At 41.1% G+C, this 18,681-nt stretch overlaps 1 protein-coding gene across 2 annotated transcripts in view; it reads left to right on the forward strand.

Moving 5' to 3' along the window:
* GRIA3 (glutamate ionotropic receptor AMPA type subunit 3) overlaps nucleotides 1–18,681 on the forward strand; it is a 310,222-nt gene that overhangs the window by 184,903 nt on the left and 106,638 nt on the right. For both annotated transcript variants that reach the window (XM_070290779.1, XM_070290780.1), the window contains exon 5: nucleotides 9,895–9,948. In XM_070290779.1, the coding sequence (XP_070146880.1) occupies nucleotides 9,895–9,948 (54 nt within the window). The remainder of the gene's footprint in view (nucleotides 1–9,894; nucleotides 9,949–18,681) is intronic.

Below are 18,681 nucleotides of genomic sequence, written 5' to 3' on the forward strand. Positions count from 1 at the left end.
CAACAGCAACCTATTGTCAGCACGTGCTGTTCTCACTTGAAGTCAGATAAATCAGATGTGTTGGGAAGGAATTAATCCTCCTGACAGAAGCTACCAGCCAGTGGTGAATGGGAACTGAAAGACATGGACTTCAACTTCCTGGCCCTTCAGATGGGTGAGCAGCAGAGCACTCCCAGAGGTACTCAGACCCCCCTGTCCATCCGTGCACCCGTGCTGGCTTCTTTCCCTTACTCCCCTACCAGTGCATCCTGGAATCACTCCCCAGTGAGACCACTGGTCCTCTAATCTCTGTCTCAGGGTCTACCCAGAAATTCCCCCTTTGGCACCTTTCCCAGGCGTCTGCGCCGGTGTCCTCAGGCTGGCCCCTGCCTGCCCAGGGCTTCCCAGGGCAGTTCTCCAAGGGTTCACCCCATAAGTTCAATATCTCCCTTCCTACTCCTTTTCAGGAGACTCAGTCATGGACGATCCTGCTTTTAGTTTTTCAAAGTGCATTTATTATCATATGGATAGCTAGTTCTTTAAGTTCAGTGCGCATCACAGTCAACTGTGTGTTAAAACGCAGACTCCAGGGTGCTAAACCAGACTCTGTGAATCAGACTCTCTGAAGAGTGGTGCCCGGGTACTTGCATCTTCACAGACACCTCAGGTGATCCATGCCGCCCCAAGGTTGAACTTCCAAGGAAGGTGGATCATGTTCCTTAGTGTTCTCTCTACCACCACAGCTTCTGTGGATTCAAGTGAGAAAGCCTGGAATAGCCATGCCTCCTTGCTCCTGAAATGAAGCGTAGATTGGCCAAGTCCAGTTGTTACTGTCAGAGTGGGGCAATTCAAGACCCCTAAGTAATTGTGTAGACATCCATCTTACTGACTGTGCCGAATTTCTGCTCTCACCCTTCTCACTGTCCCTCCACCCCCATTCTCTTCTGTGGCAGAAACACTGTGACGCCTACGCATGAAAATTTAGGTGATGGCCTGCGCTTCTTTGTCTGTGGGCAGAACCATCCCCTGCCTCCCCACACACATCTTCTTCCAAGACATGCTTTCTGTGTGGTTTGAATTCATGGTCCTGATCAATGTCGGAGGCAGGACAGTGGCAGGTGGCAGTGTGAATTACCTTGCTGTTGGTTTACCCCCAGTTCAATTCACCCCTCTGCTCTAAGTGCAAACCTCAGCTCCTTCCTTGTACCTCCAACCCAGAGCTGTCCAGACCAGCGCCCTCAATACCCCTCCACAGCACGTTCTGATGTCTCTCCAAATCCCTTACCCCATAGCAGCAGGAAACTACATCTCTCCATTTTAAGAGGACATAAAATCAGGGAAGGCTTCATGGAGGAGGCTGCTTATGAGATGTGCCTTGAAGGATAGATGTGATTGTCACAGAGAAGGATAGAGAGGGGAAACATCACAGTAGCAATAAGGAAGGGAAAATGTAACTGACATAGGTAGGATAAGCATTGGGCACTGTGTTAGGAGCTGTAGACACTGATACAGCATTTCATGTATTCCTCACTGCAATTCTGTGAGGTAGGTACTAATGATAGACCCATTTTACAGACAAGTTCATTGAATCAGAGAGTTTAAGTTAACTGCCCAAAGTCACATAGCTATTAAAGGGCAAAGTAGAGACCTAAACCCAGGTAGTCTAGCCTATACTCTTGACCACCCTACTTCACTGCCTCTCAACTATTATGTTCCCTGTTTTACAGCTAGAAAACTGAAACTGAGAGGTCAAGTAACTTGCCTAATGTTTCACAACTTGGACTTGGCAAGGCTAGGATGCACTGCTCTTAGCAGATCACCTTTTCTTTACTATATAACCACTTACACCCCTTCTAACTTAGCTTTTCAAGTGAACCATATCAGTCACAATTGCTTATAGAGCCAGCCCTGGCTTACCATTACAACAAATGCCTATAGTTGGTCCAAATAAAAATTTTCCCTCTAGTGTGTAAGCACTGTAAAACAGCAATACTCTCCTGAAATCAAGAGAAATCACCCTCTGAAATACATCTCTCTTTGTTTTCAAAATAGCATTCTCTTTAAGTCACCTGTTTGTCAGGCTCCCACTTATAAAAACCACAGGTAAAAAATTCTTTAGTTGGAGGCAAAGTCCTTTCTATCTCTAGCAGGTTATGAGTTAATCATTCTCAGTATGCTGTACATATTTCTGTCCTCACACTTCTCCTGATGGGTTATAGTTGTCTCTTAACTTGGCAATCTTTCCTACTGTAATGGTGGGATCCTCCAGGCTAGGCACCAGGTTCTGGTGACCTCTGCCTCCCCAGTGTCTGGACCCAGGATCGGTACAGAGCAGGCCTTCAACAAATGTTCACTGAAAGAAGGAATGAATGAAATGTGGTTAAAAGAAGCAGCCTTTTCATCCTCTGGGTACTTCTGAGTCCAGTGGTATGCAGGTAAACTGACTTTCAAGGTGAGGTGGCGGGGAGTCCTAATTTGTAGTGTTGGCTAATTTCTGTGATGTATTGGATTACCCCAAAAAATCCATTCGGGCTTGTGCAAACCATCTTACAAAAACTCACACTAACTTTTTGGCCAGACCAATAAATATTTCCACCATGGCTGACTTCAAGCTACCAATAGTTTATTGTATCAGCGTGACCACAAAAGTCCATGAGCTATCAGATGAGGAAGATAATGGAAATTCAAATAGCGAAAGTGAAAGACCAAACCACACATTTGTGAATTAGGAGAATTCTGTGTTTTACAGCCCAGAAACTAAGCTTCTATCATTTGTCATCCATTTGCAAATTGAGATAAACTTAAACGACACGGCTCCCAGAAGAGAGAGAAACTTGCCAAGTAAGGAACTATCCTGAAAACCAAAAGCCCAGGAAGCACACTGGGTTTCTGAGATATATTTTCTTTTATTTGAAAATGAAGACATGTTTACTTGCTTCCTTCAGCAATCAGAAACTTTCCCAGAGTAGGGTGTCAAATGTTGGAAGCATTGCACAGACAGAAAATGCATTCACAGAGGCAAAATCAGGAAGTTCGAAGGAGAACATCTCATTTTTCCACACCCCATGTTTCTTCCTCTCCCCTCCCAGCTTAAAGAAACATCCTGGGATGAACCTGGATGTCTAAAACTCTACCCAGCTGTCCATGGTTTGGTTTTGTACAGTGTAATGGAGCTAATAAGTAAACGGTAGAATTTGAATCCAGAACCACCTGACTTCAAGGTTCACAGCTCTTTCTAGAACAGCATCTTTAACAAATACTTCTTGTAAGCTTTCAGGGTGATTCATATCACATCTATGAAGAGTTTTAGACTCTTACAAGTTTCAACTGTATCATTTCAGGTGAGATACTAGAATTCTTGATCCTGATAAATATCTACAGATGGGAAAGTGTGGGTCCTGGGCCAGTGAAGGAAGTCTTGCAATATCCCACCCATATCCAAGTGGTTGTGGCTGGAAAAAAAACACATGTTGGAGTGACTACTCAGCCTTATGCCAGATGATGCCTTTCCTTTTTCTTTAATCCAAGTAACAAATCCAGTGGCACTGCCAAGCCTTCTACTCACCACCTGTACAGTCCTTCAAGTAGGTCTTGAGATTGAAGATTATAGGGCTTTTGGGTCCAATTTTACAACATCTACAGAGAAAAGAAAAAAGATACAACTTGATATTTAGCATAAAGTTGTAAATATTAAAACAAAAGTTGTTGTAAGTGTGAACATAAAATAGTTGACAGTAAACTTCATAAAAGTGCATAAAGGACACTGCTATTTAAAATATATTGTTTAAAATAAGTTAACAGTGATTTAGGGAGATAGCTGATACAAAATGCAGAGACTACAAAAGTCAGACATATGGCTATGTTGGAGAGAAACTAACATTCTTTCTTGCTATTTTACTCTGGGTTGAATACTAGTTTAAATCACCCATACCTCACCTCTTGGGAAAAAAACCTAGAGTATTGCAAATAGAAATAGGTTAGGGTGAATAGGTCTGTGAAAGGTCTTCTAGATGAGATACTTTAAGAAAAGACACAGCGTTTGGAAATTCATCATTTTACTGGAAGTTAGGCTGATGGAAAAGTCCAGATGTTTTAAGTATTTATTATTTGCCCTATGACCAAGAACTCTAGCTGCTCAAAGCTGCTAGGCTTCCTAGGTGGGGCAGTACAAGTAAATTGCCTTAGGAAAGCCTTTGTAAGTTTCCACATTTGTCATTTGTACGCAGTCTTGGGCATTATCTGCTACCTCCCAAATTGCCCATCGTCTTGCTCCCTTACAAGACTCATGACCCTTTGACAGTAGATGAGGATACTCTTTAGATTTGAACCATAAGGCAAATAAAACTTGTTTTGTCTGGACAGGAAGACATGGTCTGTATTCTCTTCCCTAAAGACACAGCTGCATTAAGGCAATATTTGCCACTACTCCTGACGGTACACCAGAGGATTTGCAGTGACATCTGGATGAATAGATTCTGTTTTCACACAGTTGCATTTATTTTCTTATATGTAGTTTCATGGATATTATTGCTTTGGACACTGCTAAATTTAAGTAAACAAGCAGCTATAGAGATAAATATCAAGAAAATGATAGTATTGTGGTATGTGGATAGATACAAATTGTTAAGGAAATTTCTGAGGATATGAAATTTGAGAAATAATGTTTTAGGGTTAATACAATGAGGCGTTCTCACCAAGATCAACATGTGTTGAAATGGTCTCTTAGTCCTCCAGGCAAGAATGATCTGTTGCTCCTGTAACTTAGTTGTGGCCATTTATTGCCTCTTATTTGTAGGTTCTCTTTGCTTCTCCTGCTATTTAAATCTTCTGCATATTCTATTCAGTCACAGTGAATGTAATATTGAAATCTGGGAAGTGAAATTTCCCAAAGACATGTTCTTGGGTGAAATCTTTGTCCTCTAATCCTCGCATCCTAGCCATTTTATTAGATGCCCTATTCAATTGCCTTCTCTCTGCATGAGCTTTCCCTGTAGACAGTATACACACTGATGAGATTTCTCGGTTATCCTCCCATTTTCCTTCTTTATGAAAAGCTTCAGCCTTTCTTTTTCCATCTGCACCCTCCCCATCGCCATTGGACTGACTCTGGTATGGGTGACTGACTCTTTTCTGCTTCACTAATCCAGCACATTTATTCAAGTCAGATGCCTGCAATATGAATTCCTGACATTCAGTGTGTGCAGATTGAGATTATTAGAAAAATAATTCTAAAGAAATTGACTTCTGATATATGTTTACTAAGACTAAAGCAATTTAGTAGCTTGGGGTTTTCATTCAAGAAAATGAACGACTTTTATCATATCTGATGGAAGGTTTCTTCTGGGAAGTCTGGCATATTCTGAGGCTGATTTCTACTACATATATCAGAAGTTAATTCCTTTAGAATCATTTTTCTAATCTCAATCTGCTGAAATTAGATAGGTTGCCACAGGGTAGCAGTATCTTCTTGTAACTGAGGAAGCAGAAAAGGGAGGGCGACTGAAAAAAACAATGTCTTCTCTTTGAACACACACACACACACACACACACACGTGGTCTAATAGTTTTTTCTTAAACAGAAAATATCTATATAATGGCTAAATCTGTTAATGGTAAATTAACACCAGAAACCTGCTTCATCTCTCTCCCCAGCCCTCCAAACATTCTCAGGATACCTAAATCAAAGAGAAACAGATTAAGGTGAACAGCAAGGCATGTTCTGTACTCAAAGTAAGATCAATCTTTATACATAGATCGCCTGATGTAGAAAACCCAAACATGAAGATACTTAGGTCTGCAAATAACCTAATCTGCATACCAGATGGATCTAAGGGGAAAAAACATAGACATTTTTCCACACATACATTTTTTTTTTTAATGTGAGCGTAGAAAAACAGATGCTTTTGCTCCCAAAGGGTCTGTGGGCCTCTCTCAAGTAGTCTTATGGAGCAATTTAACTTTAAATTTCTAAAATTATGCAGATTAAGCATTAAATTGGAAAAGAAAGGGCCTCTAGAAAACCAATTCAACATTTTCTGAATTATTTTTAGCTGCTCAATAATACCCAGCCCCCAATTTCACAGAGAAGTGGATGGGGGTGTCAATAAGGGGACATCTCCCTGCAGTGGGTCGACTATGATTCACTGACTTCTATAACAAATAATTCAATGCTCAGCTACATGCATGGTTCAGTGAGTTCGCATATAAGAGCTTTTTCTTCTGTGAATAAAACTATTGTCTAAGTCTCACTGAATGAGGATTGTGGCCCTTTTTTCTTTCAGGTCTTATCTGTGGGCATAAAAATAAATCTCCTTAAAACAATGAATTTGGTCTACATTTCACGCTTGTTCCCTTACTGCATTGATCATATCTGCCATCACATCAAGCCATCCATCTTCTTCAACAAATCTTAGAAAGGCACAGCGAATACACAACATGGATTTGGGAACTGGGTATTTCCTCCTGAAATTTCGCAGTAGACTGCAAAATGGCTTTTATACTTGAAGTTCTGAAACTAACTCAGGAAGAGTGATTATAATTGCTATAAAAGCAAAGTTGAATATTCTCTTGGTTACCAGAGTCATTAAAGAACTGAGGGTACAATTTATGCCTTGTTCGTTTGTAACAGATGGAAAGAAAAAAGATTTAAGACTAACTGAACAAGAACCGCTGTCATTAACTAGTTCATTTGTGCACAGTATTACGCACATGCCTTCTATCCCACCCTTCTTCCCACAAGCCCTGCACCAAAAATTCAAAAAAAGGGACGACCAAGAGCGAAACATGACACTTTTGGCAGTGAGGCCTCACTTAGCTCACATCCATAGGATCGTTGCTGTCCTACGTGAGTAAGATTTTGAGATAATTGAAATGTATTATCTTAGGTATTGGGAATTTGAGCATTTCTGATGGAAACCTTCCCTAAAATGTGTTCTAATTTCCCCAGGTTTTTCAGCAGAAGTTACTGAACACAACAAGCCATACCCTGATGACTCAGGCACTCAGGATGAACATCCATGATTATACTGTAGTACAATGTCATCTATTTTTTTTTTTCCGGATGCCTCCTTCCTCTTTAAGTCAGTCCATCACTTCCTCTGCTACCAATGTTCCTCATTCTAACATCACTCCCCTCTCTCCATAGACACCTCCTTCAATTTGTAGCTTTTCATTTACTGTGAACTGGAAAACCAAGATTGGTAGGAACTGTAAGTTAACTAAGAGTGAAGAAGGCACTGAAAGTAAAGATGAAGAAATAATTACAGCCTTTAAGTCTCTGTGACACCTAAAGGTTCCTATCTTTAGATAACTTTCTCATCTCTTCCAGTTTAAGCTTAATTTCAAAAGGGCAGTACTGTGAGAGAGCTATGTTCAAATAAGTGAGTTTGTTTGACACAGACCATCTGGGCATGGGTATGGGTTAAAGTGGGTATTCTAATAGCTTCAAGTTTTTCTGAAACAGAAACAATATCTAAGTAAAGGACCCCTCTCCACAGTTATTTAACCCCACATCATTACATGACGCACATCCCAAACCCTTTTACAGATGTTATTCAGTTCGATCCTGACAACACTGCTGAGATAGGAAAGGCCAGGCTCATGGTCCAAGATTACAGATAAGGTGATGGAGGCTAGAGAAAGTTAAGTGATTTGCCTATAATCAAGCTGAGTACGTGACAAGGTTGGGCACCTGGGTTCTCTTTGAGGGGGCTCATCTAACAATACTTATGTTTTCTATGGCTCCCTCTTGTCTTCCTGATTCTCCAAAGGAGACTAAAGCCTGTGTCTGGTGAGACAGACTTACTCTGTTTCCTTTGGGCTCGCTTCTTTATTTCTCTCCAAGCTCTCCCAGATGTCTCAGGAATCTGACTCATTTTTCTAACGGAACTCAAACCCCCCTGATTTTATTGTGTTGAGGGCTGTCAGGGAATTAAAAATTCAACAAATGTATGGTCCCAACTTGCCATCAAAAGTTAACAGATGTCACCAAGAAGGATGTTTTTTGCCAGCGGACACTGAAGAATACATCCCAGCAGATACCTAACAGCTCATTTTATGTGATGGCGGTGTGAGAAATCACCTCCTCAAGACAATCATTAACCTTTCATTCCCTCCGTAAATAATCAGTTAGATATGTGGCTTATATTTTAAATTAATTGAAATCAGCTCTCTCCCTCTCTGGACTTGAAATGACTGAAAATAAGCATGCTATATTTACATATGTGTTTCCATTCCTCTATCCCTCCCAGCAGACTATGGATGTCTCTTCGTCCTCTTCTCCAAGAACCTAAAGTCATTATTGACATTTGACATTTAGCACATATTAAGAAACCATGTAATGTACTACCAAGAGTGGGTTCTGGAGGTACACAGACCTATGTTCTAAGTCCAGCTTTACTATTTCTTAGCTCTATGGCCTTGGGTAAATTGCAAAAATTCTCTTTGGTTGAGATTCCTCATCTCAAAATGAAACCAATGGTACTTAAGCTGTTAAATCGTTCCAGGGAATACAGCACCTAGCATAGTGCTTGACATATACTAGGCACTCAGTTAAGGGTAGCTGGTTTTAATATTATCATTATGGCCCTTTATACGTAGTTCTGGTTTGAGATGTACACGATATTGTTGTTTTCTCCAGTTGTTCTATAGACCCTTGACAGCTGTGTCCATAGAGGAATGTATGATGAAGTTTAATGGCCCCTTATTTGCACAGGTTCCAAATATGATATTCATACTTTTGTGTTATTTTTCTAGAAGAGGGCTCGTAAAGTGAAATTAGCTTCAAGCTTCTATAAAACCTGGTTCTGCCTCTGGTAGTGTCTCTATTTTATCCCCTGCCCTGTTCCCACTCCCATATACTACTCTGCACATAGGCAGTCCTCAATAAAATGACATTTTATAAAATCCTTAATTAACCAGAATTTTTCCTGTACTTAACTGTAAGGAAATAAGCTTATGTCAGGTATTTCATCAAAAACTTCCAACTGCCAACTGATACATTTAGTTGGAAAGTATTCAATCCACTTATATGTTTTCAGATAATAAAAATGCACTGCGTGAACTGTAAACCTTGGTGTTAATACAGTGTTTCTCATGAAAATTAGGCTAACAGTGATGACCTTAAGGCATGGCTTCTCAGCATCAGAACTGCTGACACTTCAGGCTGGATAATTCTTTGTTGTGGGGGCTGCCCTGCGCACTGTCACCCCTCCCAGATAGGACAACCAAAATGTCTCCAGGCATCACCAGATGTCCCCTAGGGGAAAAATCCCCTCCCCCACAGCCTAGGGTGTCACAGTCAGCACCAAAAGAGGTGCAGATGTTCAGGCTTTCATATTAAGGTAGGAAAAGGCAGGCATGCATTTTAGGAAACTGTTTTTTTCTCCTCAAATCACTTCTGCTAGAAAAGTTTTCAATAAGCCAAAGCAACCTCGATTAACCTGAAAATCCCATTAACCCCATTCCTTGTGTGTTCTATTCCCTAAGCATTCCAGATAAAGAAAGAAAAATGTACCATACATTCTATTTTCTAATTTGTATGCAAAGTTCAGCCCATTTTCTGGCTCAGCAGCTAAATACAGAAATCCAGTTCATGGGTGAGGGCTCATCAGCTTCATCACTTTTGCCATCTATTTTAAGTGACACTGATGCTACTGACCTGGAAGTTTAGAGAGCTTCTTTTGCCCCTGTTGTTGACATTTTTAACTTTCATATTAGCAGTTCGTCCTGTTATCCTCTGCCTGAAAGTAAAATGCAACAAAAAGCAATCTGGCCCAATTCACTATGATTTACTGTGTATAAAAGACCTAACACTTTGTCGATTATTTAAAAGTAATTTGCTGTAGCCATCCTAATGATTGTGCAATTGAAAAATGTCCTTGAGTGAGCGATATTTATAATATTTTATTTCTGCAGGTTGTGATCCTGGGGAAACATTCCAGAGGTTACCACTACATGCTCGCTAACCTGGTAAGAACAGCAGAGTTCAAGTTTTCTGGGGCATTATATCCTGTTTAGTTTGTGTCCCCTGTAATTATTCCAAAAAGAAATATGAGAGAAGCCTAATGTGTTTTTTAGACACTTGGAGAAGTGAGTCCATAAACACAAAAACCTGAATGCAATAGCCTGTTCTCAACTATGCTGTCTCTGTTTTAGCTGTGAAGCTTATATTCTCTCCTCATTTAAAAATATAATAATTTGATATGATTCTTCACTGATTATTCGTAGATTTAACTTGGATTTGAAATGTCAACCATTTTAATCAGGTTTGAAATGTAAAACAAGGAACAGAGGATACAAGAAACAGACTCTTTCCCCCAATTAATCCAAGCGTATGTGTACATTTGTACTGGATTTGTCTTTGTAGAAACAGTCTACTACCAAATCTTTCCAAACCAGATGTGAAAAAGTATGCTTGAACAAGGAACATTCAGTAATCTTGTCAAAGGGTATAGCCACCTTTCTAAGTATAGTAAAATCCAACTTGAATTTTTACCTCCAAAGTCCCCATGCCTTTAAACTTTGTGACATTCTAGAAATTAGTATTTCATTAAGGTTGGTTTATAGCTCTTCTTTCTCTGAAAGGACAATTGGTTTAGGAATTATAAAATGGGTTCTAAATCGGTAATATCTGTTTGGCAGTGCTTCTGAATAATACTATCTTCCTGAAATGAAAGGGGAATGCTAAATTATCACTGATACTAAGAATCTATTAAATTATTACATAATATGAGTTCTAGCCCCAAATTTATTTCATTAGCACAAGAGAATCATTATAGAGCTCTTAAACCAAAAGAATAGAAACAAAGGTGAGAAATTATTGTAATTATATTCTTAGATTTCTTAAAGAAAAATATCCTATTTTGTTTTAATAATGATTTTTTTAATGGGTAAGAAAATATTACTTAAACCTTCTTCTGAAGAATTGTGTGCACTCAAACACTTTGTAAGATGAAAATTAGAGCTACTGCTTTGAAATGTTGTATGCCTCTTCTCCAATAAATTGCTCAAAGTGGAGCACTTCAGTCCATTGTAGGGACAAATGGATTGATTCTTTTGGGAGGAGAAATCTTGATTCTTAATTTACATCTGAGTACATCCAATTGGTTTTTAGGTAACTGATAAGTAAAGGATGTTTGTTGACTCACTGGGGGTTAGACCAGGGCTTGGCAGGAAACATGGAAGTTACAGGAAGGTACCTGAGGCGCTTACTGACAGATTTTTACCATTGCTTCCCCACCCATAAGTATTTTGCTTTCTCTCCTTCCCTCCTTCCTCTCTTTCTTTCTTCTTCCCTCTCCCTTTCTCCTCTCCTCTGCCTAGGGTTCACTCATCACTGATGGTACATGGGATGACTTTAGATATTGCACACACAAACTTTTTTTATTATAATGGTAAACGTGTTTATTTACTATGCATTAGGAAACCATAAAACTAGCACATCAAAATCCAAATTCTATGGATGGTGTTACTTCATACAGGGTTAGAGATTTAACAACAAAGGAAATAAATTTTTATCTGTCAAATGTATCAAGTAAACAATAGCATGTTGGTATAAACAGATACAGCAAAATCTGTTTAGGGTGTATGCAGTTGTGGTGCTACATGGATGACTGAAGTTTGGGGAAGAGCATTGAACTAGGGGTCAGAAAGTTTGGATTGTCATACTGACTTGGCTACTAGCTAGCTATGGGATGTTGAGTAGGTCACTTCACCTTTGACGACCTCAGTTTCCTTGCTATAAAACTCAGATGGGAGTGGGGAGTTCATTGATGTGTTGGTTGGGTCCTTTGGAAGCAGATACCAACATATAAGTGGAGGTTCAGTTCAGTTCAGTCACTCAGCCCTGTCCGACTCTTTGTGACCCCATGAATCGCAGCACGCCAGGCCTCCCTGTCCATCACCATCTCTCGGAGTTCACTCAGACTCACGTCCATCGAGTCCGTGATGCCATCCAGCCATCTCATCCTGGGTCGTCCCCTTCTCCTCCTGCCCCCAATCCCTCCCAGCATCAGAGTCTTTTCCAGTGAGTCAACTCTTCGCATGAGGTGGCCAAAGTACTAGAGCTTCAGCTTTAGCATCATTCCTTCCAAAGAAATCGCAGGGCTGATCTCCTTCAGAATGGACTGGTTGGATCTCCTTGCAGTCCAAGGGACTCTCAAGAGTCTTCTCCAACTCCACAGTTCAAAAGCATCAATTCTTCAGCGCTCAGCCTTCTTCACAGTCCAACTCTCACATCCATACATGACCAAAGGAAAATCCATAGCCTTGACTAGACGGACCTTAGTCGGCAAAGTAATGTCTCTGCTTTTGAATATACTATCTAGATTGGTCATAACTTTTCTTCCAAGGAGTAAGCGTCTTTTAATTTCATGGCTGCAGTCACCATCTGCAGTGATTTTGGAGGCCAAAAAAATAAAGTCTGACACTGTTTCTACTGTTTCCCCATCTATTTCCCATGAAGTGATGGGACCAGATGCCATGATCTTCGTTTTCTGAATGTTGAGCTTTAAGCCAACTTCTTCACTCTCCTCTTTCACTTTCATCAAGAGGCTTTTTAGCTCCTCTTCACTTTCTGCCATGAGGGTGGTATCATCTGCATGTCTGAGGTTATTGATATTTCTCCCGGCAATCTTGATTCCAGCTTGTGCTTCTTCCAGCCCAGCATTTCTCATGATGTACTCTGCATAGAAGTTAAATAAGCAGGGTGACAATATACAGCCTTGACATACTCCTTTTCCTATTTGGAACCAGTCTGTTGTTCCATGTCCAGTTCTAACTGTTGCTTCCTGACCTGCATACAGATTTCTTAAGAGGCAGGTTAGGTGGTCTGGAATAAGTGGAGGTACAAGACAATTTATTGGGAATAATGCCTGTGAAAAATAAAAGAGAGAAGAACACAACACAGGTCTGATACCAGTGAAGGAAGGAAGTTTCATAAAAAGATCTTCAGACCATGGGATAGCACAACAGGGAGCTCCCCCATTCTGCCCCTAAATGGCAAGCCATTGTACCCCAACCTTGCTCAGCCATTGGCTGGCAGCTGTCTGGGAAGCACACACCTCTCGCTTGAGAACTGAGGCAAACCCTGAAGGCAGCTGAAGCTGGAGACTGTTGGCCAGCTCAAGTCCTGGAGGCAGTTTCTGTGTTAAAAGATCTGAGCCTGAACGAAGGACATCAATGACTGTCTCAGTTGGCCGAAGGTGACTAGATGATCTCTGAAGACCTTGCCCATCCTGGATTTCTAACTGGGCCTCCCTAATCCTACTGACAATCCTTCAGCACTTTGGTTTCCATTTGGAGAACCAGACCTGAAGGAAGGGGAAGAGTATGGAGTGACGGAACAGCAAGAGAGAATCATTAGGACAAGGCTGGGGAGAAAATGGTCAGCTGAGTGCCTACCACAGACCTCAAACTTGTGCAACCGTGGAATGATGCCTACTACAGGAATAAGCAAAGTCCATTTCCTCAGAAAAAACGGAATATATAGTGTCATGTCAGTCTGGATGAGGAAAACGTGAATTTGTTTGCCATACTTTCAGCGGCCACTCCTTCTCTTCCGCTAGTGGCCTTCTTTCCATTTACACCGAGCCACGTGTTTCCATAAGCTCCTGTTCTCTATATCAAATTTCATATGGTCGATACAGATAGAAATTGTTACTCATCTCTGATAAAATATGAGATGCATTATCTCTTCTGTGGTTACCAGATTTTTCAAGCAGATAAAAATACCCCAAAGACACATATACATATAAACACACAGCAAACCATAACAATTTAGACACCATTTAGATAATCAAAACCAGGTAAGTGGAGCTAAGAAGGTGTTTCCTTTCAAGATGAGCCAGCTGAACAAAAGTTGAGGACACACAAAAGGGAACAAGTTCTTGTCTGAATCTTGGAGCAACAACTATACAGAACCACTGCCTTCTACAAATGCAAAGTCAAAACACTCACACTGCCTACCTAAGCTTTCCGGAACCACCTGCCCCAGAGCTCCAAACATCCCCTTTGCTACCGGGTCCTGTCTATCTGGCAAAGACTTCCATGTGCTTTTACATGGACCTTTCCTGGTAGCAATCCTAAAATGAGAAGACTTGGATATTCTGTGATTGCTTCAAGTCAAGGTCATGGTCACAGGTCAAGGTGTACATTTCAGAATGAACAACAGGATGCAAAAACTAACTTGTTGAAATGTGATCTTGTCAGGGCAGAAGTGGACATGCCAATAGCAAACGAGTAAGTCTCTAACAAATTCTGTATCAGTTGGTGGTGTCATTTCTTTTTTAAAAAATTTTAATGGAGTATGGTTGCTCTACAATGTTGTGTTAGTTTCTGCTACACAGCAAAGTGAATCAATTATACATAAACATGTATCTCCTCTTTTTTTAATTTCCTTCCAATTTAGGTCACCACAGAGCATAGAGTTCCCTGTGGTATACAGTAGGTTCTCCTTAGTTGTCTATTTTATACATGAACGTGAAAGTGTTAGTCACACAGTCACGTCTGACTCATTGCAACACCATGGACTGTTACCTGCCAGGCTCCTCTGTCCATGGAATTCTCCAGGCAAGAATACTGGGGTGGGTAGCCCCTCCCTTCTCCAGGGGATCTTCCTGACCTAAGGATTGAACCTGGGTTTCCCGCATTACAGGCAGATTCTTTACCATCTGAGCCACCAGGGGAGCCCCTAATTTATACATGAAAGTAAAAGTGAAAGTGTTAGTCACTCAGTCGTGCCTGATGCTTTGCGATTCCATGGACTGCAGCCTGCCAGGCTCCTCTGTCCATGGGATTTTCCAGGCAAAGATACTGGAGTGGTTTGCCATTTCCTTCTCCAGGGGATCTTCCCGACCCAAGAGTCGAACCTGGGTCTCCTGCACTGCAGGCAGATTCTTTACCATCTGAGCCACCAGGGAAGCCCAATTTTATACATAGTAGTATATATATATATATATACACATATATATATATGTCAATCTCAATCTTCCAATTCATCCTGCCCTCCCTTCCCCTCTTGGTGTTCACACGTTTGTTCTCTATATCTATGTCTCTATTTCTGCTTTGCAAATAAATGCATCTGATTGTTATTTCCTCTTCCAGAACTCTTTTTATGGTGGAAATGTTTCTCTACTTTAGTACCAGAGCTAACCAGCATGTATACAATTTGTCAGTGAAGCAACGTCTCTTTCTTTCCTGGCAAGGTCCTGGATCAGGATCCTTTCCACTGCATTCCCAGGCATGTTGAGTATTGTGATTTGTTTCATATATATCAATAATAGTATGCAGAACCCTAGACTAACCTAGGCATAATGGGGGTGGGGGAAGCACTAGACCAGGAGCTCGGAGGAAGGTTTGAGTCCCAAGAACTGATCTGACTAGCCTGTGACAGTGAAACCTCTTTGAACCTGGTTCATCTATAAAATGAACAAATAGACCAGATCAAGGTTCTCCAAAGTATATTTGTACATGAGACGATTTTAGGTAATATATAGCAAACTTCTTAGACTGATTGGTTTTGCATCTATATTAAGTGTGTATTAGAAAAAGATTCACTCTCCTGTCAATTGTGTGAGGCTAAATTAGGTATTTAGGTTAAAAAACTTAGTCAACATAAGGAAACTATATGAGGTAAATAATAGTTCAGATGATCCACTTATATGGGAAAAAAAAAACTGTAAAGGTGGTATGGTGGTTTAGTCGCTAAGTCATGTCTGATTCTTTGCAACCCCCTGGACTGTAGCCCACCAGGCTTCTTTGTCCATGGGATTTCACAAGCAAGATTACTGGGGTGAGTTGCCATTTCCTTCTCCAGAGGATCTTCCTGACCCAGGGATTGAACCCAGGTCTTCTGCATTGCAGGCGGATTCTTTACCAACTGAGCCACCAGGGAAGCCCCCAAAGGTGGTATATTAGAGACTAAAATTTGAAAAACATGCGAGGGTGACTTCCAGCTCCTCATTTCTTCCCTCCTAGAGGGTCTGTTTGGATAAGGGAAAGCCTGGAGTGAAAGTTTAGGTACAGCAGCTGGGTGGACCCTGAGGATGTAAGTGGGGGAGCACAACCAGCCTTGGAATATCAAGTCACCAGGCAGACTTCAAGTCAGTCCAAGTGGGCAAAAGCCAAGAGAGGTGTTGAGTGCCCTTAGTTACAATCTAAACAGAGCTGCAGCTCTGAAGGATCCATCAAAGCTGTCTAACGGTTCACACACACACACACACACACACACACTCACACACACCACACACAAACTGGATCTGGGTTGAGATGGTCCAACAATAGATATTCAGTACCCAGCCCCCAAAATAAAACAAAAATCTCCAAGCATCTGAGGTGCCCCTGTGAGACTGAGACATAGTAGGACTCATTGAGTCCTGCACCAGTTAACTCAACCATGGAAGATGTGACAGTTTCCTTGCCTAGGCTGAGACTGATCCCAGGGTTGGGGACAGTTGGGAGCCATACAGGAGCAAGTAATGCAGTTTTGGTTGCAAGTCGTAAGGGGCCGTGGGAGCAGGAGATCAAGTTAGCCACTGTGTCAGGGGAGAAAGGGGAAAGGAAACTATCTGAGATGCCACCCTGCTGTGCTACAGGTTTTATGTAGACTTTCTCTTTAATCTCTCCAGTGAGAAGAGTCTTCTTACCTACTCACTTCCCCAAGCTTTTTAGAGATTGGGAAATGGCCTCCAAAAAGACACATGATTTGTCCAGAGTCTCCCAGCGAATCCATTACCAAGCTAGGCTTCCAATCCACGTTGGTCAGACTCTTTACCAAGAGCACCTTGCTCTTCTCATTTTACCCATTCAAGCATCTCAGTGAGACAGAAGGACAGCCTCACGAAGGTCACAAAAGAACATTTGCAAAGACATACATGTATATGAATGATGTATAAACTATAAATTTATGAGGGTGAAGTAATCAGAAAGAAAAAGGCTGAAAAAAAAAAAAACAAGGACAGCATCTCTATCAGTCCCCATGGCACATTCATTTCTTGTTCATTCTCTCTCTCGCTCCCTCCCCTCCTCTCCCCCTTCTCTTTCCCTCTCTCTCTCTCACACACAGTCCTCTCGCCTGCTTTCTCATCCCCCTCCTTTCTCTTGCTCTCTCTTCTCTCTTTCCTTCCCCATCTGCCCCATTCATATGATTAGTTTGCCAGGAAATAATGATGGGGATTACTAGACTGTATCTAATTTTTCTAAAATTTTACTAAGACATAAGCATTATTCAAAAAATTGAACCCCAAAGAAGAATCCAGGAGTAACCTAAGCTCAAACAAGTGACTTCTGCAGCTCACCAGATCTTGGGATGTACCTGAAACAGAGAGGGCCCACTCTGTTTAAAGAGAACACAATTTTGAATGAGACTGGGTCATGCTGTTTTGCTTGCCAGTAACAACTGTTCCCTTCTGCTCCCTTCCCCTCCCAGGCCTTCTTGTTCTGTTCTCTACTCTTTCCCTTCTTTTGTTCTTCCATTTTTAATAGTCTAAATAAAAAATTCAAATGTTCACAGTCACGTGTTGTGATCTCTGACACCTCAGCAGATGGCATGTAAACACAGAGCTCACTCGGCTGGAGCCTGGCCTTGCAGGCAAGGGCTTGAGCTCCCTCTGGTCCCCAGTGCCAGGAGCCCGGTCACCTACCCTGGGTACACAAGTGCTCTGGTGGTGCAGGATTGATGTTCTCCAAACAGAGACAGGACGCAAGAGTATCAAGGGAATGAGGAACCAGGACTGGGCGGGGGTCCAATGTCCTACTGTGCATTTAGAAAGGTACAGGCTGTTGTCAGCTTGAAGTAGCCAACTTTGCAACTCTCATTTCCCCTGTACAAAAACACCTCCATTATAGTCATCCCTTCCTCCCCCTGAAATTAACAAGGAAAGATCACTTCCTACTCAATGTTCTAGCAAGATATATTGAAAGAATTCTATTTTCTCCCCCAGGGCCTCACATCATATCCTCTAAAACAGTGTTTCTCAAACTATCTGTAAAGAAAGGCCAGATTTCCCCCCAAATACTCACACAATAAAAGCACAACAAAAATAAATGACTAAAAAACATAAAATAAATGACATAAAATAATGCACAATTATTTAGTATTAGATTCAACAGCCATATTACCCTGGCAAATTGTTATAAAGGCTTACACTCAATTTCTTACCTTCTATCATCTCACACTGGTAACAAACATCAGACCAGCACCAGTCTACACATACTTGCAGAAGAAGAAAAAAAAAAAAACCAAATGAACCTTTTGGACAACCCAATTTAAAAAGAGAAAGAGATCAGTGGCTATTTTTCCCACTAATTGCACTTATGTCAACTCATAATTATTTGTATACAAATAACTCTCACTGGACTAAAGTGTTGTGAGGATAGGGACCAATTTTGATATGGCTCACCATTATACCAACAGATAGCACTTAGGTTTCAAAGTATGTTTGTTGATTGGATTAGAGAATAAAACAGGGAGTGAACAATACAAGCAACCTCTAATCAAGCGCTAATTTATGTGGTGTAATCTTTAACTCCATACATTGCACCCTCTCAGGAGGATGTGTCTGCTTCTAGAAAAAGACTTGTGTCTCTCATTAGCAATGTGATAACTTGAGTCACCACAAGTACTATTCATTTCCCTATCAAAGCATCACCCAGATGAACAATTCAGATGTCACTAAAGGTACAGCCAGCCTTCATCCAAATTGT

This window comes from Ovis canadensis, chromosome X (genome assembly GCF_042477335.2).
Source record: "Ovis canadensis isolate MfBH-ARS-UI-01 breed Bighorn chromosome X, ARS-UI_OviCan_v2, whole genome shotgun sequence".
NCBI lineage: Eukaryota > Metazoa > Chordata > Mammalia > Artiodactyla > Bovidae > Ovis > Ovis canadensis.